The 24,840-nt window shown below is 42.1% G+C and overlaps 1 protein-coding gene across 2 annotated transcripts; it reads right to left on the minus strand.

The window, feature by feature from the left end:
* Positions 1-7,878: 7,878 nt before the first annotated feature.
* Positions 7,879-21,600, minus strand: DFFA (DNA fragmentation factor subunit alpha). Of its 2 annotated transcripts, XM_064281267.1 has the most exons (6): positions 21,339-21,577; positions 19,397-19,558; positions 16,015-16,157; positions 10,268-10,457; positions 9,897-10,048; positions 7,879-9,124 (listed from the first exon to the last, which is right to left on the minus strand). In XM_064281267.1, the coding sequence occupies exons 1-6, from the start codon at positions 21,472-21,474 to the stop codon at positions 8,912-8,914; spliced, it is 996 nt and encodes a 331-aa protein (XP_064137337.1). In that variant the 5' UTR covers positions 21,475-21,577; the 3' UTR covers positions 7,879-8,911. The 2 variants fall into 2 exon arrangements, with proteins under 2 accessions (XP_064137337.1, XP_064137336.1); XM_064281266.1 differs by lacking the exon at positions 19,397-19,558 and having other exon boundaries at positions 21,339-21,600.
* Positions 21,601-24,840: the final 3,240 nt, after the last annotated feature.

Here is a 24,840-nt window from a genome sequence, read left to right on the forward strand (position 1 = left end):
TGTTAATTTGCTCATGATTAATAAGTTAGCATAAAATGGTAAATTCCTACCATCAGGTTTTTGGCAGACTTAAAGTATAGCTTTAGGTAGTTTAATATAGCCAAGTTTGTAGACCTGGGCCATCAGGACCTTCGCAACTTCGAGTTTATTCTCTTGCTATTATTTCTAGTATTTGGAACCAGAGTAGATCCTCGACCATTGTGGAAGAGTTGAGTGTAACATCAGCCTTCAACAGCAATCCATTGGTAGTCTATCTCAGGGCTGACAGCAAACTACTCCAGGCTTTAGGAAATTCAGACCAGTAAGCTCACAGGACATACTTAAAAATGTGATTTAAGCAGCATTTGCTGAAGGGATAACCCACATTTCCATAACAGTAGCTCCTTCCGTGGATTTGTCCCATTTTAAACAAATCAGAAAAGGAAAAATCATTTATGTATTAATAAGAAGAACATTCTGGGCAGCCTACTATTTCTGGTTTCTCATTAAAAAAACAAATAGTTGCTGTTGAGTTGATTCCAACTCATAGAGACGCCATGTGTGTCACAGTAGAACTGTGCTCCATAGAGTTTTCAATGGTTGATTTTTTTCTCGGAAGTAGATTACCAGCCCTTTCTTCCAAAGTGCCTCTGGCTGGACTTGGACCGGCAATCTTGTGGTTAGCAGCCAAGCACGTTAACCATCTGCACCACCGGCAACTGGTTTTACTTCTCATAAACTTAATAAAAATATATATTAACTTTCCATTCATAGTTCAATAATATATGTGCTTGCCTTATTAAAATAATTAGAAGCCCGAGAAAAAGCTAAAAAAAATTTTGGTGATAGTTCTTATAACATGATATGGGGAAATACTGAATAAAAATCTACGATCTATGATTAACTTTCCAGTTGGTTGGCCAGATAGCTGTCTTCCAAATTTCTTGGTATAGACAAGTGAGCACTTCCTGCACTGCATCTGCTTGTTGAAACATCTCAAGTGTAATTTTCAATCACCTCATATGCATGCAGAAGCTGGACGATGAATAAGGAAGACCAAAGAAAAATTGATGCCTTTGAATCATGGTGTTGGCAAAAAATACTGAATATAACATGGACTCCCAAAACAATGAACAAATCTGTCTTGGAAGAAGTAGAGCCAGAATGTTCCTTAGAAGCGAGGATGGCGAGACTTTGTCCCAGATGTTTTGAACATGTTATCGGGAGGGACTAGTCCCTGGAGAAGGACATCATGCTTAGTAGAGGGTCTGCAAAAAAAAATGGAAGACCCTCAAAGAGATGGATTGACACAGTGGCTGTAACAATTGACTCAAACAGCAAGGATTGTGAGAATGGTGCAGGACTGGGTAGTGTTTTGTTCTGTTGTACATAGGGTCAGTATGAGTCGGAACTGACTCGACACCATCTGACAACAACAACAGCAATACAGGTGGCCAGCAGAACTAGCAGAGGCTGGTGTTTGCCTATCTGGCAGCCTGAAGGACATAGTCCTTCTAACTTGTGAGCTCCAATGCAACTTTGAGGGGCTGGCTGTTTGAGAGAGAGTGTGCCACTTGGGCCGCTGGCAATAAGCACAGATGTGGGAAGGTGAGGACCGGATCTACTTCCAGGTGGAACTGGATTCATGCTGATCTTTACCACTCAGTGAACAATGAATGTGGGATTTACCCACCTTGCCCATTGTTTAGTGCACCCACATTGGAGGTTTTCCAAACAAGCTGAGGACCACATTTGTCAGAGCTGTACAGATGATTCAGATAGTAGCGAGGGGCTCAGACTAAATCATTTCCAAGGTCCTTAAAGACTTCAAGTAATATAAGATACAGCCAAAGCAATTTAAAGCAAAACTCTCCAAATAAAATGAGGAGAAAAACTCTGAAGGCAAAAAAAAAAAAGAAGAATTAGGAAATTAAACAGCTAAATAATCTGGTTAGTAAAGGCACATTAATAATTCTTGTAATTAATGCAGTTTTTTTTTTTTACAGACTACTATTATTTTATTCCTTTCTCTCTGGAAAATGAAAAATCCATTAGTTTTTTTCCTTTTGCTTTTACCCAGAAATTAAAGATTGGTAAGTGGTAATTAGCACAGCTCCTGTCAAAGCCAATTGCCTAATGGGGACCGACATTTGACTTAAGTTGAAAGAATGGAATACAGCTAATGCGGAGTTCATTAGTCCCAGCTGCTTTCCTTGGCATTTATTTTTTCCTTCCATAAGGACAGCCATGCCCTGCTCACTATTGATCTCCTATTTTTAGACATATTGCTGTGCTGCTGTTTCTATTCTAGAAAGCCTAGAGGCACAGTGGGGTTGGGAAGGTAATCGGTACCAGGGGCAACATAATGTGTTTGTGACCTCTCACTACACATTTGGTCTAGAGTTTGCAGATGAAGGTCTTTGCTCTGTGAACCCATAGACCTGGGCCCCAAGGTGCATCTCCTTCTTTGCTCCCGCCCCCATCTCTCTGCCCCTGTCTGAGTAGATGAAAAAGAACCACTCTCTGTTCTATGTGCTAGGTACTATGCTCTGCTTCATATATCGCTTCATTTAATCTTTCCAGCTGTGGGACATTCCGCTAAACTTACATTTGCTGAGACTAAGATCCGAAGAGGTTAGACTCAAGGCAGATTTGTCTCATGCCAAAACCCATAGTGGTTTTTTCCATTATCTCACACAGCCGAGATGCTTGGTGAGTTTGCTTCACCAAGTACAGAATATCAATACCAACACCCAGTCCAGTCAACTGAAGTGCTACTGTATATTTGATAGAAACAATTTAAGAAAGTATTTTTAATTCAGTAGGGCAAACAAAGATGGAGGTGTCAATAAAATTGGTGAATAGAGATACCATTCACTATTCCTAGAATCCAGGGGTTCTTTACTGATGTTCACTGAAGCTTATCGCTCCTACACCAGCAGCGCGACTGTGGTTAGGAATCTTCTGGCAATTATATTGTAGGTATATTAGCTCTCTTCCAGTTGGAGTAGACTCCAACTTATTATATTGAAGCTCGAGAAAAAGCCAAATGAGAAAGGGAGTGGCAGAAAAACTTTGAGGAAAGTTGAGATGGTTGTGTGGATAGCTGGTGAAATTTCTAAGCAGACACAAGGGAAGAAAGAGAAGGAAAAACTGGACCTTCCTGATACCACCAAAAGTAAAAAGGGACCACTGTGAGTGACTACCTGGGGTCACAGCCACAGAACTCCCCTTCCGCCCACTGCCTCCTCTCCTGCTTTGGCCTCATTTTTTCCTCCCACTCCCACCCCAACATACAGTAGTATTTGCTTTTTAGTCCATTTTGTTTCAATACAATTTAATATCAGAGTTAATTCTTTTGTACATTGAAATGAGGGGCTCGGTTAAAAAACAAAACAAAATCTGGCCCCACCCCCTGCCCCAAGAGCAACCAGGATTAGAAGGTACAGCCATCAGTGCGCCTTCCGTTCCCACAGAACTGTGACTTAATGTTTTGAATGTCACTGAATTGCGAAGGTTAGATACGTCGTGTATATAGCTTATGGAAATCATCCAATTAAACATGTCACTTAAAAACACACACACAACAAAAAAAAAACAGTAATCTGGATGTAGAACAGAATGGGTGGTGTGTGGAACTAAAAGAAAATACGGAGCAGTAAAGAGCACTGGAATTAGAAGCCAAAGACCTGACTTTGGATCTTCTAAATAGACCTGTGACATGAGGCAAGTCACTGAACCTCGCTGAGTCCAGCTCTCCTCATTGGCTCGAACGAGAGCTCACAAGCCCTGCCTTGCCTCGCTCAGTGTTTTGTGAGGCTCCAATGTGACAAGTGTAGTATAGCCTGCAAACTGCTGTAATAACCCTCGGCGAGGAATTTTGAAAATGTGTGGGAATGCTTTTAGTTGTCTCAAAAACTGGAGGGTCTACTAGTGTTGAGTAGGTGGGGTCGGGACCATTGTTTTCTTGGAATGCATGGGACAGAATCTCATAACGAAGAATTGTCCCAAATCTATGTGACTTTTGAGTGTCATGCTGGCCATTCATGTAGATGTTCAAAATTATTTTAGCCTGAAACCTAATTTTATATATAAACAAAATATTTTTTGCAGGTTTTTTTTTTTTATTGTGGTAAATATATATACATATATATGTGTGTTATACATATATATTTATATATATTTTTAAATTTTTATTGTGCTTTAGGTGAAAGTTTACAATCAAGTCAGTCTTTCATACAAAAATTTAGTATACCTTGCTATATACTCCTAGGTGCTCTCCTCCTAATGAGACAGTACACTCCTTTCCACCCTCTATTTTTGTGTCCATTTGGCCAGCTTCTGACCCCCTCTGCCTTCTCATCTCCCATCCAGACAGGAGCTGCCCACATAGTTTCATGTGTCTACTTGATCCAAGAAGCTCACTCCTCACCAGTATCATTTTCTATCCCATAGTCCAGTCCAATCCCTGTCTGAAGAGTTGGCTTTGGAAATGGTTCCTGTCTTGGGCTAACAAAACGTCTGGGGACCATGACCTCTGGGGTCCTTCTAGTCTCAGTCAGACCATTAAGTCTGGTCTTTTTATGAGAATTTGAGATCTGAATCCCACTGCTGTCCTGCTCCCTCGGGGGTCCTCTGTGTTGTTCCCTGTCAGGGCAGTCATTGGTTGTAGCCGGGCACCACCTAGTTCTGGTCTCAGGCTAATGTAGTCTCCGGTTATGTGGCCCTTTCTGTCTCTTGGGCTCATAATTACCTGATATCTTTGGTGTTCTTCATTCTCCTTTGCTCCAGGTGGATTGAGACCAATTGATGCATCTCAGAAGGCTGCTTGCTAGCGTTAAGACCCAGATGCCACTCTCCAAAGTGGGATGTAGAATGTTTTAATAGATTTTATTATGCCAATTGACCTAGAAGTTCCCTGAAACCATGGTCCCCAAGCCGCCGTCCCTGCTATGCTGGCCTCCGAAGCACTCAGTTTATTCAGGGAACTTCTTTGCTTTTGGTTTAGTCCAGTTTCCTGACCTCTCCTGTATTGTGTGTTGTCTTACCCTTCACTAAAATAGTTCTTGTCTACTAATTAGTGAATACCCCTAACCCTCCCCACTCTCGTAACCATCAAATATTTTCTTCTCTAAACTATTTCTCCAGTTCTTATAATTGTCGTCTCATACAATATTTTGTGACTAACTTCATTCAGCATAATACCTTCCAGATTCCTCCATGTTATGAAATGTTCCACGGATTCATCGTTGTTCTTTACCAATGTGTAGTATTCCATTGTATGAATATACCATGATTTATTTATCCATTCTTCTGTTGATGGGCAACTTGGTTGCTTCCATCTTTTTGCTATTTTAAGCAGCACTGCAATGAACATGGGTGTGCATATATCTGTTTGTGTAAAGGCTCTTATTTCTCTAGGATATATTCCAAGGAGTGGGGTTGCTGGATCATATGGTCGTTCTATTTCTAGCTTTTTAGGCAAGTGCCAAATCGATTTCCAAAGTGGTTATACCACTTTACATTCCCACCAGCAGTGTATAAATGTTCCAGTCTCTCCACGACCTCTCCAACATTTATTGTTTTGTGTTTTTTGGATTAATGCCAGCCTTGTTGGAGATGGAATCTCATTGTAGTTTTAATTTACATTTCTCTAATGGCTAATGATCGTGAGCATTTCCTCACGTATCTGTTAGCTACCTGAATGTCTTTAGTGAAGTACCTGTTCATGTCCTTAGCCCATTTTTTTTGAGTTGTCTTTCTGTAGTTGAGTTTTTGCAGTAGCATGTAGATTTTACAGTGTATATACATATTTATATATTAGATATGTATATATATTTATATAGATAAAACATCTGCCATTTCAACATTTTCTACATGTACAGTTCAATGACATTAATTACATTCATCATGTTGTACAACCATCTATTGTTGTACAACAAACTATTGGTTTTCAAATTTTTCCATCACCCTCAACAGGAACTCAGTGTCTCCACCCTCCCGCCCCTGGTAACCACTAATGTATACTCTATATACATTTGCCTAACCTAGATATTTCATATAAGCAGGATCATATACTATTTGTCCTTTTGTGACTGACTTATTTCAGCATGTTTTCAAGGTTCATCCATGTTGTAGTATATATTAGGACTTCATTTCTCTCTATGGTTGTCAAACTTTACTGAATGGATACACCACTTTTTATTTATCCATTCATCTGCTGATGGGCATTTAGGCTGTTTCTACCTTTTGGCTGTTGTGAATAATGCCACAATGAACATTGGTGTACGAGCATCTGTTTACATTCCCACTTTAAATTATTTTGGGTATATACCTAGGAGTGGAATTGCTGGATTATATGGTAATTCTATGTTTAACTTGAGAATCCCTCAAACTGTTTTCCACAGTGGCTGTATCATTTACAATCCCACCAGTAGTGGATGAGGGTTCCAATTTCTCCATGTCCTTACCAACACCTGTTGTTTCCCATTTTTTTGCTCACAGCCATCTTAGTGGAGGTGAAATGGTATCTCATTGTGGTTTTGATTTGCATTTCTCTAATGACTAATGGCTTCAAGCATCTTTTCATGTGTTTGTTCGTACTTTTTGCAGTTTCCACATACCCTGGATTTTCTAGGAATGCAGCTACCTTGTAAATGAAGGGAGGTATGTTATTCTTTATCCAGAATTTTGCCATTTTAGAAAATCCTATTACCAAGGGCAGTACTGCTTGTGGTATTTGAGTTGGCAATCACTATACACCTATGCTAGTATGCACCTGTCAAATTCATGATTTCCAACAAGCACCTGACAGCTTCATTGTGCCTTCTGGTATAGTCATGCTCAGACAGTGACATACTGAGATCCGTGTCATTTTATTAGATATTATCTTCCTTTGCTTCTTTTGTACTACTACATCTTGGGTCTTACATCGGTGCTTTTGAAAGTATATATGTAGGTTGTTGTCATGGATTGAATTGTGCCCCCCAAAATATGTGTCAACTTGGTTAGGCCATGATTCTCAGTATTGTGTGGTTGTCCTCCAGTTTGTGATTACAATTTTATGTTAAAGAGGATTAGGGTGAGATTATAACACCCTTACTAAGGTCACATCCCTGATCCAACGTAAAGGGAGTTTCCCTGGGGTGTGGCCTGCACCACCTTTTATCTTACAAGAGATAAAAGGAAAGGGAAGTGAGCAGAGAGGAGGGGACCTCATATCAGAGCATGTTCTTTGGACCCAGGGTTCCTGTGCAGAGAAGCTCCTAGTCCAGGGGAAGATTGATAACAAGGACCTTCCTCCAGAGCCTACAGAGAAAGCCTTCTCCTGGAGCTGACGCCCTGAATTTGGGCTTCTAGCCTACTAGACTGTGAGAGAATAAATTTCTCTTTGTTAAAGCCATCTACTTGTAGTATTTCTGTAATAGCAGCACTAGATGACTAAGATAGTAGGTTATCAACTATGGCTTTCATTTTAGGATAATTAAGGAATTACAAAATATGCTACTAAAATAGGAAATGTGAGGGCTAATAGGGTAAGAACCAATGGTGTAAGGCATTAGTAGGGATGCCAAACAGATCTCAGCCCTCGTTTTTTAAGATCACAGAGAAGCAAACAGTCCTTTTTGTTCTGTTTGTTTCTTAACCAACTCTCTCACTTGACCCTAGGACTTAAACTGTTTTATTTCTTTACTTAATAACCAGCTATATATCTCTATCCGGCTACATATTTCTTAAAAATAGAAAAATTCTATTTTTCTCTAAGCCTGCTTAAAAGAAGTCAATGACAAATAAACCATCTTTTCCCTGCAAGGGGATTGTACCATGGATTGCAAAACCCAAAAAACAAGTTTGTACAGAACTAGGAGGTATATTCCACCCGGAGAGACTGGAGCCATATCACTTGGAAATGGAATTTAATGACCTTTATACCCCCCGCTGATAAAACATATTAGAATACTGAAAAGAGTTTCACAGTGGTAACAGATCTAATTTCACAATACTGAGTTAGATATTAGAAATGGTGAATTACACTATCTGTATGTCCCTATGGTCTGCAAACTTAATATATGCCTTTAAACAAACGAAAATATTCATTAACTTGGGAAACAAGTTTTCAGCCATAATCAACACTCTATTCTATCACCTTCTCTATAAACCATTATTTGTTTATAATTTTGCAGTTCTATCTTTAGAACAAGGACAACCTCTGTCTTTAAAAGTACAACTAATAACCAACTGCTGTCCAGTGCATTCCGATTCATGGCAACCCCATTTGTGCCAGAGTAGTGTGAGCCACAGGAGTTTCAATGGCTGATTTTTCAGAAGTAGATTGCCAGGCCTTTCTTCCAAGGTGCCTCTGGGAGACTCAAGCCTCCAGCCTTTTGGTTAACAGCTAAGCATGATAACCATTTGTGCCACCCAGGTACTCCTTTAGAACAAAGACCAAAAAACCCCCAAACCTGTTGCTGCTGAGTCGATTTCGACTCATAGCGACCCTACAGGACAGAGTAGAACTGCCCCACAGGGTTTCCAAGGAGTGGTTGGTAGATTCGAACACTGACCTTTTGGTCAGCAGCCATAACTCTTAACCACTGCACCATCAGGGCTTCAGAACAAGGACAATGAATCCAAAATATGACAATTCCTTTTTACTGTCCTTCAGTGACTTTTAAACATGGAGCATAAGAACATGTAATCAGAGGAAATGGGATATGGCTATTGCAGCTATGGTGTATCATTCAAAATAGGTGGAAGGGCATATGTTGAGATGTGTAAAGGCTTTTCTGGAGGGCTATAAAGCCAGCCTTCCAGCCTGTTCCAGAACATGCGCTAAGGCAGGGTATGGAGTAGTCTGTAGGTGTCAATGAATCTGGCTAAAGGTATTTACTGATAACAAAAACCAGGCCACAGAGTTTCCTTGTAGCTGTAGCTAGGTGGGGTCTTGCTTAGCTCGTTTCGGACTCTGCAGCTGTCCAGGCCGTGAAGTCTTCCTTGCTGATACGCTCCTGAGAGACCGCAAACTCTGTATCTGCTGTAGACGCAGGCTGAGCTCCTGCTCACAGGCTTGTTGAACAGTTTCAGTTCTCTTTTTGTCCCAGTTCAAAGCAACAGCCAATGCTTTGGGGTCTTCCTTGGTAACCAACTGCAGCAAGAACAGGAATCATTGATAACCACTCCTTCTGCTACCCTGTGTGCTGCTTTACTGCCTTTCCTTAGGAGAGGAGCATTTGGCAACACCGATTTATGCTATGTCTTTATGCTGAAATGCCATCACCGGGTTTGTTTCATATTAAATTGTCACACGCCTTTTCTTACCATACAATAGGAAAGGGTCTCCAGAAAAAAAACTACTTGGAGCAACTCTAAAGTCACCCACCTACAGGAAATTTAGCCAAGTTCAAATCAGTTTCCTTCCTTTTTAACAGGAAGGTATGTGGCGACAGACAGGGAAGAGGATGAACAATAAGAAATACGGTAACACCCATCCTGATAGCTTCCCTTCATCAAGTTTCTAGTTCCCCTGTCTCAGCCAGCACAAGGTGACCCCCTCAAAGGGTGTTTCCTTATGTGCCTCAGGATTTACTATGTATCTTCTTCAACCACTGACAGAACTGGAAGCCATCTCAGAAGCCTGAGTCCAGCTACGCCTCCTTGTCAGGTTCAGTCACTCCACTACTGACCCTGGACCAGAGGATAATGCTAGATGAGCTGAGGAAGTGCGTATTTTAAATAGCTATTTGGAATTAGGTTAAATGAGATGTCTATAAATGCTATGACATACAATAGGTGAATTGGCAGCTAAGATTCAGGATCTGCAGAGGTGAAAAAACAATCCCCTACCAGCCTCTGCACTGTAATACTCCACCTCTACAGCAAGACATTCCTGCAGCTCAGGGTCCCTGGTTCTCGCCCACCTCCAAATCCTGACTGGATAAGCTCAGTTCTGGAGCAGGCTTCTCCTTCAGCACGGTAAGGACCTGGCTTGTGAGTGTAACTCCAGAGAACGTCTCTCTGCTTGTACCCATGTCGACTGCATCCACCTCTTCAACAAACCCAGTTTTGGACTCTACAAAGCAAGCATGAGATCGAGATCAGCACACTGTGTAATTAGTCAGCTACACAAAGAACCACCCAGAGTAACGTCAGGCAAGGGATAAACATGTCAAGATCCTGGCAGCTGGGGCTTCAGAGTGTTTGACTGCATTATCAAATTTTGTTCTTTTTCCAGGAAATGCTCTATAAGTACTTGGCTCTCACTGTAACACCCCCAACGAAAGAGTCCTACCTTCCTGCTTTGACAAGATGCTGCCCTCCTTCTCCAAAGCCCGTATATAAAGCTCCAGGAGTTGCTTGGATTGGCGGGCTTCCTCTCTCTGGTCAAGCACCTGCTGGAGGGTGTTCTGGAGCCCCTGGACTGCAGCACAGCTTTGGCCGAGTTCCTGAGCCAGGTCTGAACATGGGACATCGATGAGCACCTAATAAAGAGACAGGGACTCTAAGAAATCTAAAAGTACATCCTGAGCATGGCACTGTATCTCTCAAATACATCAATCTCAGAGGCTCATTTCATCTATTTCCCAAAGCTACCTGATATGACTGACTGAGAGTCAGCAGAGAGGCATGTATGTTTTCTCGTGAAAAAATTAGTAAAACAACACCTTAGTGTCCCATTAAAAAAAAACAAAACTATGATATCAAGAAATTCAATTCTGTAGGATAGAATGGAGAAGCTATATGATACAATGTATCAATACAAGGTTGTTTTAAGCAAAAGTTCCTTTAACAATTTTAACCTTAAACATTTTTTATTGTACATGATCATATAGAAAAATCAAACCCTAAAGCTCTAAACTGTAACTTATACCTAGTTTTTAAAAAATAATATTGTGTTTCGGTGAAGGTTTTAAACAGCAGTTTAGGTTCCCATTCGACAATTTCTACACAAACTGTTCAGTGACACTGGTTACATTTCTTTACAATGCACGAACATTGTCATTATTTCTGTTCTGGTTGTTCGGTTTCCATTAGTTTCCCTGCCTGCTTATATTCTCATCTTTCTTTTAAAGTAATTATTGGCCGTTTGGTCTCATAGATTTTTTAAAGGAGCAAAGTACTCAGTGGTATTCTTTGTTGTGTGAGTCAATCCGTTATCAAAGTTTAAAGAGTATCTCGGGGCAACAGTCTTGGGAAGTCCTCGAGTCTCAACCAGTCTAGTAAGTCTGGTTTTTTTTTTAAGGAATTTGAGGTTCTATTCCATACATCCAGTTTCTAAATAACATGTTTGGTCTGTGAAGTGCGGGAGAGCTGACTTGTTAACATCCTAAATCTGCTAGGATAATAATTTTTAAAAAGGCTCAATGTTTTTGCATATACAGTAATTAGATTAAAAATAGTCTTTAGAAGAGAAAGATCAAACTGCTGAAGCTGTTGAGCATGGTTCTAAACTCACAACATTGTGTAACTGTCACCTCTGTCTAGTTCCAAAACATTTTCCTCACCCCAAAAGGAGACCCTGGACCCATTAAGCGGTTACTCCCCCATTCTCCCCTCCCCCAACCCCTCGCAAACACTAACCTACCTTCTGTCTCAATGGATTTACCTATTCTAGACACTTCACATAAGTGTAATTATACAATGTATGGCCTTCTGTGACTGGCTTCTTTCACATAGCATAATGTTTTCAAGGTTCATTCACGTTGTAGCATATATTAATTAGTGGTTTATTTCTTTTTACGGCTGCATAACATTCCGTTGTATGGATACCCCAATTTTATTCATCTATTCATCAAATAATGAATACTTGGGTGGTTTCCACTTCTTGGCTACTTATATCTCCTTTTGCACCTCTTGGATTTTGAACCACATAAAGGCATCCCTGGTGGCACAGTAGTTAAGTGTTTGGCTGCTAACCGAAAGTTTGGCAGTTTGAATCCATCAGCTGCTTCTTGGAAACCTCATGGGACAGTTCTACTCTGTCCAATAGGGTCACTATGAGTTGGAATTGACTGGATGACAATGGTTTTTTTTTTTTTTTTTTGCATTTTGTCATTTGCTTTATTTTATGGTTTTGTGTCAGATCTTTTTTTTTTTAATTGAACATTAGATGAAGGTTTACAGAACAAACTAGTTTCTCATCAAACAGTACACACATTATTGTATGACACTGGTTAACAACCCCATGATATGTCAACACTCTCCCTTCTCAACCCTTGGTTCCCTATTACCAGCTGTCTTATTCCCACCTATTTTCCAGTCCCTGCCCCAGGGCTGGTGCACCCCTTTAGTCTTGTTTTGTTCGACGGGACTGTTCAATCTTTGGCTGAAGGGTAAACCTCAGGAGTGACCTCATTACTGAGCGAAATGGTGTCTGGGAGCCATACCCTCGGGGTTCCTCCAGTCTCTGTCAGGCCAGCAAATCTGGTCTTTCTTTTTTTTTTTTTTAATTTTTATTGAGCTTCAAGTGAACGTTTACAAATCAAGTCAGTCTGTCACATATAAGTTTTTTTTTTATTAACTTTTATTGCGCTTCAACTGAACGTTTACAAATCAAGTCAGACTGTCACATATAAGTTTATATACACCTTACTCCGTACTCCCACTTGCTCTCCCCCTAATGAGTCAGCCCTTCCAGTCTCTCCTTTCGTGATAATTTTGCCAGCTTCCAACCCTCTCTACCCTCCCATCCCCCCTCCAGACAGGAGATGCCAACACAGTCTCAAGTGTCCACCCAATCCAAGTAGCTCACTCTTCATCAGCATCTCTCTCCTACCCACTGTCCAGTCCCTTCCATGTCTGATGAGTTGTCTTCTGGAATGGTTCCTGTCCTGGGCCAACAGAAGGTTTGGGGACCATGACTGCCAGGATTCCTCTAGTCTCAGTCAGACCATTAAGTATGGTCTTTTTGTGAGAATTTGGGGTCTGCATACCACTGATCTCCTGCTCCCTCAGGGGTTCTCTGTTGTGCTCCCTGTCAGGGCAGTCATTGGTTGTGGCTGGGCACCAACTAGTTCTTCTGGTCTCAGGATGATGTAAGTCTCTGGTTCCTATGGCCCTTTCTGTCTCTTGGGCTCATAGTTATCATGTGATGTTGTTCTTCATTCTCCTTTGATCCAGGTGGGTTGAGACCAATTGATGCATCTTAGATGGCCGCTTGTTAGCATTTAAGACCCCAGACACCACATTTCAAAGTGGGATGCAGAATGTTTTCATAATAGAATTATTTTGCCAATTGACTTAGAAGTCCCCTTAAACCATGGTCCCCAAACTCCTACCCTTGCTCCGCTGACCTTTGAAGCATTCAGTTTATCCCGGAAACTTCTTTGCTTTTGGCCCAGTCCAGTTGAGCTGACCTTCCATGTATTGAGTATTGTCCTTCCCTTCACCTAAAGTAGTTCTTATCTACTAACTAATCAGTAAAAAACCCTCTCCCACCCTCCCTCCCGCCCCTCCTCGTAACCACAAAAGTATGTGTTCTTCTCAGTTTATACTATTTCTCAAGATCTTATAATAGTGGTCTTATACAATATTTGTCCTCTTGCCTCTGACTAATTTCGCTCAGCATAATGCTTTCCAGGTTCCTCCATGTTATGAAATGTTTCACAGATTCGTCACTGTTCTTTATCGAAGCGTAGTATTCCATTGTGTGAATATATCACAATTTATTTAACCATTCATCCGCTGATGGACACCTTGGTTGCTTCCAGCTTTTTGCTACTGTAAACAGAGCTGCAATAAACATGGGTGTGCATATATCTGTTTGTGTGAAGGCTCTTATTTCTCTAGGGTATATTCTGAGGAATGGGATTTCTGGGTTGTATGGTAGTTCTATTTATAACTGTTTAAGATAATGCCAGATAGATTTCCAAAGTGGTTGTACCATTTTACATTTCCACCAGCAGTGTATAAGAGTTCCAATCTCTCCCCAATCTCTCCCACATTTATTATTTTGTGTTTTTTGGATTAATGCCAGCCTTGTTGGAGTGAGATAGAATCTCATTGTAGTTTTAATTTTCATTTCTCTAATGGCTAATGATCGAGAGCATTTTCTCATGTATCTGTTAGCTGCCTGAATATCTTCTTTAGTGAAGTGCGTGTTCATATCCTTTGCCCACTTCTTGATTGGGTTGTTCGTCTTTTTGTGGTTGAGTTTTGACAGAATCATATAGATTTTAGAGATCAGGCGCTGGTCGGAGATGTCATAGCTGAAAATTCTTTCTCAGTCTGTAGGTGGTCTTTCTACTCTTTTGGTGAAGTCTTTAGATGAGCATAGGTGTTTGATTTTTAGGAGTTCCCAGTTATCGGGTTTCTCTTCGTCATTTTTGGTAATGTTTTGTATTCTGTTTATGCCTTGTATTAGGGCTCCTAACGTTGTCCCTATTTTTTCTTCCATGATCTTTATCGTTTTAGTCTTTATGTTTAGGTCTTTGATCCACTTGGAGTTAGTTTTTGTGCATGGTGTGAGGTATGGGTCCTGGTTTCATTTTTTTGCAAATGGATATCCAGTTATGCCAGCACCATTTGTTAAAAAGACTATCTTTTCCCCAATTAACTGTGGGTTTTTAATTAAAAAAATAAATACTAAAACTATTTTGTATGATACTCTGATGGTGGACATATGATGTTATGCATTTGTCAAAACCCATAGGACTATACGACACAAATTGAACTGTAATATGAACTGTGATCTTTAGTTAATAATCATGTAACAAGATTGGTTCAGCTGTAACAAATGGACCACAGGAATGTAAGATGTTAATAACAGGAGAACCGTGTGGAGGGGCATAGGGCATATACGGGAACTCTGCACGATTTTTCTGTAAACCTACACCTGCTCTAAAAAAAAGTCTATTAAAAGAAATCTATAAATTAAAAAAATAATCCCGCCCTCTTAGAGGCCTTCCTTGATCTCCCAATCTACAGCAGCCCCCTCGTTGCTCTCTGCACACCTCCCTGTCTGAAACGCTTGCTTGCTTGTTGTTAGCCTCCCATCAGAACACGAGTTCTGTTAGAGCAAGTTCCCTTGTGTGGCTTGTTCGCCACCGTAACCCCAAAGCACAGAACCATGCCAGGCTCAGGGCAGGGGCTCAATGCATATTTTCTGAATTAATACCCCAATTTTTTACAGAAGAGGAAATGCAAGCAGAGAAGTTAGGTTACTGGCTCAAAGTCATATGGATGGAGCTGAGATCTGAACCCAGCTACTCCAACTCTGCAGCCCACTCCATATCCCTAAACAGTACACTCTCAGCCCCCAGAGTTCACCTGATTAAGGCTAGTCATCAGTATTTTTAAAAACATGATTCTGACACAGGGTGAGGGTTAAAAAAATTACTACTCTACGTGAAAGCAAGAACTATAAAAGGAAGACTCTTAACTGTGATTTGAGAATTATACAACAATTAAGAATTAAGGGAAATGAACACAACAGAGAACCCCTAAGGGAGCTGGAGAGCAGTGGGATGCAGACCTCAAATTCTCGTAAAAAGGCCAGACTTAATGGTCTGACTGAGACTAGAAGGACCCCAGAGGTCATGGTCCCCAAGACAGGAACCATTCCCAAAGCCAACTCTTCAGACAGGGATTGGACTGGACAATGGGATAGAAAATGATACTAGTGAGGAGTGAGCTTCTTGGGTCAAGCAGACACATGAGACTATGTGGGCAGCTCCTGTCTGGAGGGGAGATGACAGGGCAAAGCGGGTCAGAAGCTGGCTGAATGGACAAGAAAAGAGACAGTGGAGGGAAGGAGTATGCTGTCTCATTAGGGGGAGTGCAATTAGGAGTGTATTTTCTTAGCAAGGTGTATGTAAATTTTTGTATGAGAGACTGACTTGATTTGTAAACTTTCACTTAACGTACAATAAAAATTAAAAAAAAAACAAACAGGAGAAATGAAATTACCGTGGCCAGATGCGTGGACGCTAAGAAGGTGCTGGCACTGCAGAGGCGGATGAGTGCTGCTGTAGCTGGAAGAGGTAGCTTACCTGGAGGTCCTCCTCTGACAGGAGGATGATGCTAGAAAGGGTGGCTTACCTGGAGGTCCTCCTCTGACAGGAGGATGATGCTAGAAAGATCTTCTTTGAGCTGCCTGGCCACATTCTTCCACTTCAATCCTACCCCGCTGTCTGTTTCATCTACATCAAAGGACTCTTGGGAAATCCAAGCTGTGCCTCCGTCTGATAAATGGGAGAAAACACCAGTCACAGTCATAGTACCCAGAAGTACCACTTTCACTGCTGCCCCCAACAGACACACAGAGCATCTTCAGGATGTCTGCCCATCCCCCTGCTTGGCCACGTAGAGTGATTTCAGTGGTGGAAGAAATACTTTTTCTCAAAGATTCCTAGGAAAGCCAATCCCTGTCTAGAACCTTAATTTTCCCTCTTCTTCCATCTTCTATTTAGTTCCATGTGAAACCACCCTGCGTTCTCCTGTGGGAAGAAGCCATTAAACCCAAAGTACAGTCCTGCATACCCAGGATCCCACATTTCCCTTTTAGTTAGTTTTGTGTGTCTAGGTGTTACCATTTTTGTCTACAAAAGTATTCATTCTCACCAGTGCTTCTTCTGTGCTTGGGGATTGATCCTATCCGTAACTGGGGGAGCTGCACCCATTGTTTGCTGTCCCTAGGGTTCAAGTACAAAGGTGGCTGGTAGGGCCACTGCTAAAGGGCAATTTCCTCAATTTAGTGGTAGAGGCATTTCCCTCAGGATACTTCTCTAGCCTTTCATCCTTCAGTTTGATAGATATAGTGATGGTGATGATATAACATTTATTCCTTACTATGTGCCAGGTAACATGTAAATGGTTTATATCAGTTTATATATGGTTCTCAACTAGAAGCCATTCTGCCCCCCAGGGGACACTTGGCAAAGTCTGGATACACTTGGTTGTCACAACTAGGGAAGAGGGTTTTCATGGACTGAATTATGTTGCCCCAAAAATGTATATATCGACTTGGTTAGGCCATGATTCCCAGGATTATGTAGTTGTCCTCCACTTTGTGATTGTAATTTTATGTCAAAGAGGATTAGAGTGGGATTGTAACACCCTTAGCAGGTCACATCCCTGATCCAAGGTAAAGGGAGTTTCCCTGGGGTGTGGCCTGTACCACCTTTTATCTCTCAAGAGATAAAAGGAAAGGGAAGCAAGCAGAGTTGAGGACCTCATGCCATCAAGAAAGCAGCACCAGGAGTGGAGCGCATCCTTTGGACCTGGGGTCCCTGAGTCTGAGAAGCTCCTCGACCAGGGGAAGATTGAGAACAAGGATCTCCCTCCAGAGCTGATAGAGACAGAAAGCTTTCCCCTGGAGCCAACACCCTGAATTCGGATTTGTAACCTACTAGACTGTGAGAAAATAAATTTCTCTTTGTTAAAGCCATCCACTTGTGTTATTTCTGTTATAGCAGCACTGATGACTAGGACAGAATTTGGTACCAAGAGAGTAAGGTGCTGCTATAACATGGAAGCGGTTTTGAAACTGTGAATAGATACAGGAGCAGCAGCAACAGAGGGCCAGCAGCAGCAGAGAAACCGCAGCGGCAGAGAATCAGCGAAGAGCAGAACCGGGAGACCAGGGCCAGACAGTGCTGGAGCTGACCCACGGGGCAAAACAGCTGAGTGCCTGTGCACAGGAGGCTTCCTGGTGGAGTGTGGTGCCTCCAGGCACTTACTGGTGGAGCTACAGAGCTTTCAAACACTTGTCCCAGCAGGCCAGATGTGGGCATGAGGCCAGAGGGCCAAGAGGCAAGAAACCAGGACTCGGAAGCTGAAGAGACAAGAAACACAGGAAGCTGAGCTGCCTCAGTTTCAAGAGGTATGGCCTTGACCTCTGGGGTTTCAAAGGGTGGAGCCATGGCCTCTGGTGTTTCTAAGGGTGGAGTTGCCACTCAGATGGACTAGGAGAATTGTGCACCTAAAGCCAAGGGAGCAGAGTTGCTGTCCCAGTGGGCCTGGAAGGTGGAGCTGAAGCCCAGGGCCGAGGGGCTTCCACTCAGAATCTAAAGAGTATGGCCAATACCTAGAGTCTGGAGGGCAGAGCTATTGTGTGAATAGTCTCAGAGAACAGAGGGTTATTTCCAAAGTCTTGAGGACTAATGCAATGTTTTCTACTGACTTGCTTGGTGCTTCTTATGCCTTCTTTCCCTCCAATTTCTCCCATTTGTAATGGAAATGTCTAGCTTGTTCCTGTTCTGCCATTGTACCTTTGGAAGCAGGTAACTCGTATTCTAGATTTCACAGAAGAGGAGGAATTTTTGGATTTTGGACTTGGAGTTAAGACTTTTGGTATGATATGATAGAATGAATATATTCTGCATGTTGCAAGGATTGATTTTTGGGGGACCAAAGGGTGGAATGTCATGGATTGAATTACGTCCCCCAAAAATGTGTACATCAATTTGGCTGGGCCATGATTTCCAGCATTGTGTGGTTGTCCTCCATTTTGTGATTGTTATTTTAAGTTAAAAAGGATTAGGGTGGGATTGTAAAACCACCCTTAACCAGGTCACATCCCTGATCCAGTGTAAAGGGCGTTTCCCTGGGGTATGGCCTGTACCACCTTTTTTCTCTCAAGAGATAAAAGGGAAGCTAGCAGAGAGTTGGGGACCTCATATACCAAGAAAGCAGCACCAGGAGCAGAGTGCGTCCTTTGGACATGGGGCCTCTGCACCTGAGAATCTCCTTGACCAGGGGAAGATTGAGGACAAGGACCTTTGTCCAGAGCCAATAGAGACAGAAAGCCTTCCCCTGGAGCCAACACCCTGAATTTGGACTTGTAACCTCCTAGACTGTGAGGAAATAAATTTCTCTTTGTTAAAGCCGTCCACTTCTGGTATTTCTGTTGTAGCAGCACTAGAAGACTAAGACAAGGATGCTGCTGGCATCTAATAGGTAGAGGCCAGGGATGCTGCTTAACATCCTATAGTGTACAGGATAGCTCTCCACAACAAAGAATTATCCGGTCAAAACTGTTAACAGGATTAAGGTTGAGGAACCCTGGTTAATACATATTATGTTATATTATCCTTACAACAATCTGAGGAAATAGGTACTATAATTATTATCTCAGTTAGGCACTGAAAGGCTATGTAATTTGCCCACAGTCACATGGCTAATAAACAGCAGAGCCAGGATTCAGACCCAGGCAGCCTGACTTCGGCTTGCAGTACTGATCTCTCTGCCACGCTGCATTTTAACTGGTCTGTGAATTAGTCGAGAATGGGGCCTCCATCTCACTCACTTTTACCTCTAGGACTTAACACCATGTGTGGCACACAGAAGGAGTTCAGAAAATGTTTGCTGCATACATGCTTAAACAGCCCGACAAACAGCAACCAGCTGGCTGTGCAATGAAGTTAATGGTGATGGATGTTGTGTCACACAGGTCATTTTAGATATGGCTAGTGTTTCTTACCTGAATTGTTGTATGTCCACTTCTCATTACTGGCCAATGCCACAAACTTAGTGTTGGAAGGCAGACACAGGAAGTAATCGTCATCATCTACTATGGTGCCATCCTCTGCCAGGACCAGGGTGACTGGTGCCAAGGACTTATCAATGGCCAGAATGTCACAAGCTGAGAGAGATAAAATATTTGGCAACTAAAAAATTCTGCTCTTCAGAGAACTCAAGATCCAAAGAGCAAATTCACATCCGTAAGGAAATTATAACCTCAACTACTGGCAACCACAACTACTGATACTGACATAGAAATAGCACTTAACACATGCCTGGTACTGTTCTAAGTGCTTTTCATCTACAATATTTAATCCTTATAACAATTCTAGAGGGTAGGTGCTATTATTATTCCCATTTTACTGATGAGAAAAAACCAAGGCTCGGAGAGGTTAAGTAACTTGCCCAAGCTAGTTAAGTGAGAGAATCAGGATTTAAATCCAGTCTTGCTCTTGGAAATGTGTTTCCTACAGGTATTCTACACTACACACAAGAGGCACTCAAGTCTTTCGGTATACAGCAAACTATACCAAAGTCTGGTTTGGCTCCTTGTAAATGAGTAATCTTTTTTTCATTTATTCAGTAGCCATCTTAAATTCTCTGGTGTGGTGAATGTCAAAAAAAAAAACAAACAAACTTTTTGATCTTTGTAGCATCTTTCTTTGCAGCTTTTCTAATCTATAGGAAAGCATAAGAGAAACAAGTTTGTATCAGTTTCTTTTCATCTTTATTATCACTACACAAGAGGCTTTCCCCAGGGCAGCTCTGTCCCATCCACTTTAGTGATGGTGATGAGACAAAAGTAGGCAGAAGTAGCAAAGACTATAAATATCTTTAGGGAATGTTGTCTACCACCCAAATAGCAGTAGAAAAGCAAGCAAGCCTTGCATAGGCCGAGCTCCACTGAACACAAGCATTTACACAAGCTTCTGTACCAAGTACATCCAGACCGATGCATTTTTCAGTGACAAAAAAAAAAAAAAAAGAAACCCTCACAGACTTAAGTAACCTAATGCCAGAAAATAAATACACAGCAAAAGCCATATCAGCAGAACATGTGCAATGCTTTGGCTGCTCCTAAGTCTTTGAAAGACTTCTGTATGATAAATGGTTGGAACTTAAGTGTCTCTAAAGAGGAAGCAGTGTACTGACACACACTGTGACTATATGCCTGGGGATAGCTCACTCGTTTAACCATATATGGCTTATAACATTTGGAAGTCATTTGAATATATCATCTCAATATATCAGCTCTTGTTGAGAGTCCTACCAGTCCTGGCAAGCAGCACCGGAACTATTACACCCCATTTTCCAATGAGAAAACTGAGGGTCGAGAGATGCTAGTGCAAGGTCAAGCAGCTAGTAACAACATGGGGCTAGGGCTCAGAACTTCTGTCATCTCAGTCACACACAACACTCAACACCGTTCCTCTGTCTGGACTTCTAGGACAGTCAGAAGCCGCTCCCTCTTTCCGGTACAGGTACCTGCCGGAGCTGACGGTGAAAATCCGCCCCCCGGTGGCTCAGCTGGAGGCCCCCAGTACCATTTTAACGATCCAGAGTGACAGAAATACACTGGGCTAGATATGGTCAGAAATCAGTATAATTCTAGGCAAGACAGCTAAGTCGAGCCTCTTAAATTTGCATATTTCTTCCCGTCTACTTTTTTCCACATTTAAGAGTCTCACCTGAGATAAAGTTTCAGCGCCTTGTAAACAACTATGAAACGTTTCGAAACCTGTAAAGCGCTATACCCACGCCGAGTTATTTCGGTGCCGTTTCCCAAGGCTCCACCGGCCCTTCAAGTCTCCCCAGGTCGCCCCTCGAACCCCGACCGGTCCCCGCCCGACTTCCTCTCCCGCCCGGTCCCCCCCCAGCCCCTGCCCCAGTGCAGTACTAACCCTTGCTTCTCAGCTCCTCGAGGAAGGAGACCGCCACGCCATGCAGTTCGAGGCTGTGATTGCGGCGCAGCAGACATGGCTTCAGTGCCCGGATCTCGCCGGGTTCAGGAGCCCCGGTACCCTCAGTCACCTCCATCCTTTTCAAGGTGGGACCTGAAGGACTGGGAGAAGTCAGGGAAGCTCGGTGCTGCGGTCCCCCCACCCCTGCGGCATGCCGGGGGATGTAGTTCTCTTCCCTCAAATCACCCGTGGGACCAAGGCACTCCGGGAGATGTAGTTCTAGTCGCCTCTAATCACGTGTGCGGCCCCGGGGCATGCCGGGAGTGGTAGTCTCTCCATCCAAAGCTGACTTCAAACCCAAACCCAAGCCAAACCCAGTGCCGTTGAGTCAATTCTGACTCATAGCGACCCTACAGGACAGAGTAGAACTGCCCCAAGCGGACTTCAGTTCCCCTTAAATCGCGCTATTAAGCGCAACAGGAGTTTGTTTCAACCTTGCTTAAAAAAAAAAACCCAGAGTTGCAATTGCATGTTCACAAATGAGGCCAATAGGGATTTATTTTGCAATATGAAATACAGGCATATGGAATCCCTTGGGTTTTTACCGTACTCTTATTGGTATATATGAAACAAAAGCCCATTGCCATCGAGTTGATTCCGAGTCATAGCGACCCTACGACAGAGTAGAACTGCCCCATGGGGTTTCCAAGGGGCAGATGGTGGATTCTAACTGTTGACCTTTTGATTAACAGCCAAGTTCTTAACCACTGTGCCACCATACATAAATAAGACAGTTGGTCATTGCACTGTGTAATTGATTTTCCTTTTCCAGCCTGAAAAGATCCGTAAGATGTTCCAAACCTCAGACTGACTTGAAAATTGATGAGTGTAGTTTTCAGTCTCGCTGAAACACGGAAAAAAGTAACATAAGATACCCACACATTTCCACCCATTTGATTCCCTGCTTTAGCTGTGCAAATTGGGTTTGGGCCCTCAGAACAAAATGCTTGAATAAAAAGATATAAACATTAAGGCTGCAAAGAAATCAGAGAGCAAAGGGGAAGAGCAAATCACAGCACTGTTGGGGATTCTCCAGATGCCGTTTGGCAATATGTTCATCTTTGTTCTAATACTACCACTTATGGAAACGTCTGGTTTGTTTCCCCGTTCGAGAACTAGCATTTACAATTTGAATAATTAAAAAAAAAATCAAAAAAGTTCCTCACTTAAAAGGGGGGGAGACATTTTATGTAAACAACATGCATCAGTCCCTTTCACATTTTGGTTATAAAAACTTGCATGAAGAAATATCTCATAAGAAAAGTTTAGGCATTTAAAACAGTGTTTTATAAGGGGACTGTCAATTGAGGCAACCCTTATGTTATTGTTACTAGTTGCTGCCCAGTCAGCTTCGATGCATGGTGACCTTTTATAAAACTGAACAAAATATTACCCAGTCCTGTACCCTCTTCATAAGTCACTTTTGACTCGTGGTGACCTTGTATACAACAGAACAAAACATTACCCAGTCCTGTGCCCTCTTCATGGTATGTCTGAGGCCATTGTCTCAGCCACTGTGTCAATCCATCTCACCAAGGGCCTCCCTCACCTTCATCCATCCTCCTCCACTTTATCAATCATAATGTCCTTTACTAGTGATTGGTCCCTTCTGATGACGTGTCAAAAGTAAGCAAGATGAAATCTCACCAACCTTGCTTCTAAGGAGCTTTCTGGTTGTATTTCTTCTGAGACTGATTTGTTCATTCTTCCAGCAGTCCACTGTGTATTCAATATTCACCAACACAATTTGAATGCATCAATTCTTCCATCTTCCTTTTTCACTGTCCGACTTTCACATGCATATGGGGCAGGAAAAGACCATGGCTTCGGTCAGGAGCACCTTAGTTATCAAAGTGACACCTCTGGTTTTTAAAACTTTAAAGAGATCTTTTGCAGCAGATTTGCCCAATGCAATGCATATACGTCGTTTGATTTTTTGGCTGCTACTTCCATGGGTGTTGATTGTTTATCCAAGTAGAATTAAATCATTGACAACTTCAATTTCTTCTTCATTTATTATGATGCCATTTATTGGTCTGTTGTTAGCTGTCACTGAGTCGATTCCAGCTCATGGTGACCCCATGTGTGCAGAGTAGAATTGCCCCATAGGGTTTTCAAGGCGGTGACCTTTTGGAAGCAAATTGCCAGGCCTGTTTTCCAAGGCACCTCTAAGTGGATTCGAACTGCCAACCTTTCAGTTAGTAGGGAAGTGCTTAATCATTTGTGCCACCCAGGGAACTCTTTATTGGTCTACATGAGAGGATTTTCGTTTTCTTCTTGTTCAGGCATAATCCATGCTGAAGGCTGTAGTCTTTGACCTTCATCAGTGTTTCATGTTGTCTTCATTCCTGGCAATCAAGGTATGTCATCTGCATATCGCAGCTTGTTAATGAGTCTTCCTCCAATCCTGATGCTGCTTTTATGAGTACCCTTATGTCCTTGTTGTTGTTAGGTGCCCCTAAGTTGTTTTCAACTCATAGTGACCCTATGTACAACAGAACAAAACACTGCCTGGTCCTGTTCCATCCTCACATTCCTTGCTATGCTTGAGACCATTGTTGCAGCCACTGAGTCAATCCATCTATCTGAGGTTCTTCATCTCTTTCACTGGCCCTCTACTTTACTAAGCATGATGTCCTTCTCCAAGGACTGGTTCCTCCTGATAACACGTCCAAAATACATGAGACAAAGTCTTGCCATCCTTGCTTCTAAGGAGCATCCTGGCTGTACTTCTTCCAAGACAGATTTGTTCCTTCTTCTGGCAGTCCATGGTATGTTCAGTATTCTTCGTCAGCACCATAATTCAAAGGCATCAATTCTTTTTTGGTCTTTCTAATTTATTGTCCAGCTTTTGCATGCATGGCTTGGGTGAGGTGCACCTTAGTCCTCAAAGTGGTATCTTTGCTTTTCAACACTTTAAAGAGGTCTTTTGCAGATTTGCCCAATGCAATAAGTTGTTGGATTTCTTGATTACTACTTCCATGGATGTTGATTGTGGATCCAAGTAAAATGAAATCCTTGACAACTTCAGTCTTTTCTTCGTTTATCGTGACTTTGCTTATTGGTCCTGTTGTGAGGATTTTTGTTTTCTTTATATTGAGATGTAATCCATACTGAAGGCTGTATCTTTGACCTTTATCATTTCAGTTAGTGCTTCAAGTCCTCTTCACTTTCAGCAAGCAAGGTTGTGTAATCTGGATATCAGAGGTTGTTAATGAGTCTTCCTCCAAACCTGATGCTGTGTTCTTGCATTCTTTTTCATATAGTCCCACCCAGTAACCCAGTGCTGTGGAGTCATTCGGACTCATAGTGACCCTATTGGACAGAGTAGAACTGCCCATTAGAGTTTCCAAGGAGCATATAGTCCATCTTCTCAAATTATTTGCTCGGCGTATAGATTTTTTATAGATTGAGTAAGTATGGTGAAAGGATACAACCCTGA

This window comes from Loxodonta africana, chromosome 3, assembly GCF_030014295.1.
Source record: "Loxodonta africana isolate mLoxAfr1 chromosome 3, mLoxAfr1.hap2, whole genome shotgun sequence".
NCBI lineage: Eukaryota > Metazoa > Chordata > Mammalia > Proboscidea > Elephantidae > Loxodonta > Loxodonta africana.

Excerpts from the sequence above, each read along its gene's own strand:
- DFFA (XM_064281267.1), bottom strand. The coding sequence starts at position 21,474 with ATGGAGGTGACTGAGGGTACCGGGGCTCCTGAACCCGGCGAGATCCGG. Across the intron at positions 19,559-21,338 it reads CGAGGAGCTGAGAAGCAAGG|CTTGTGACATTCTGGCCATT; the intron begins GTTAGTACTGCA and ends TATCTCTCTCAG. Across the intron at positions 10,049-10,267 it reads CATCTTGTCAAAGCAGGAAG|AGTCCAAAACTGGGTTTGTT; the intron begins GTAGGACTCTTT and ends CTTGCTTTGTAG.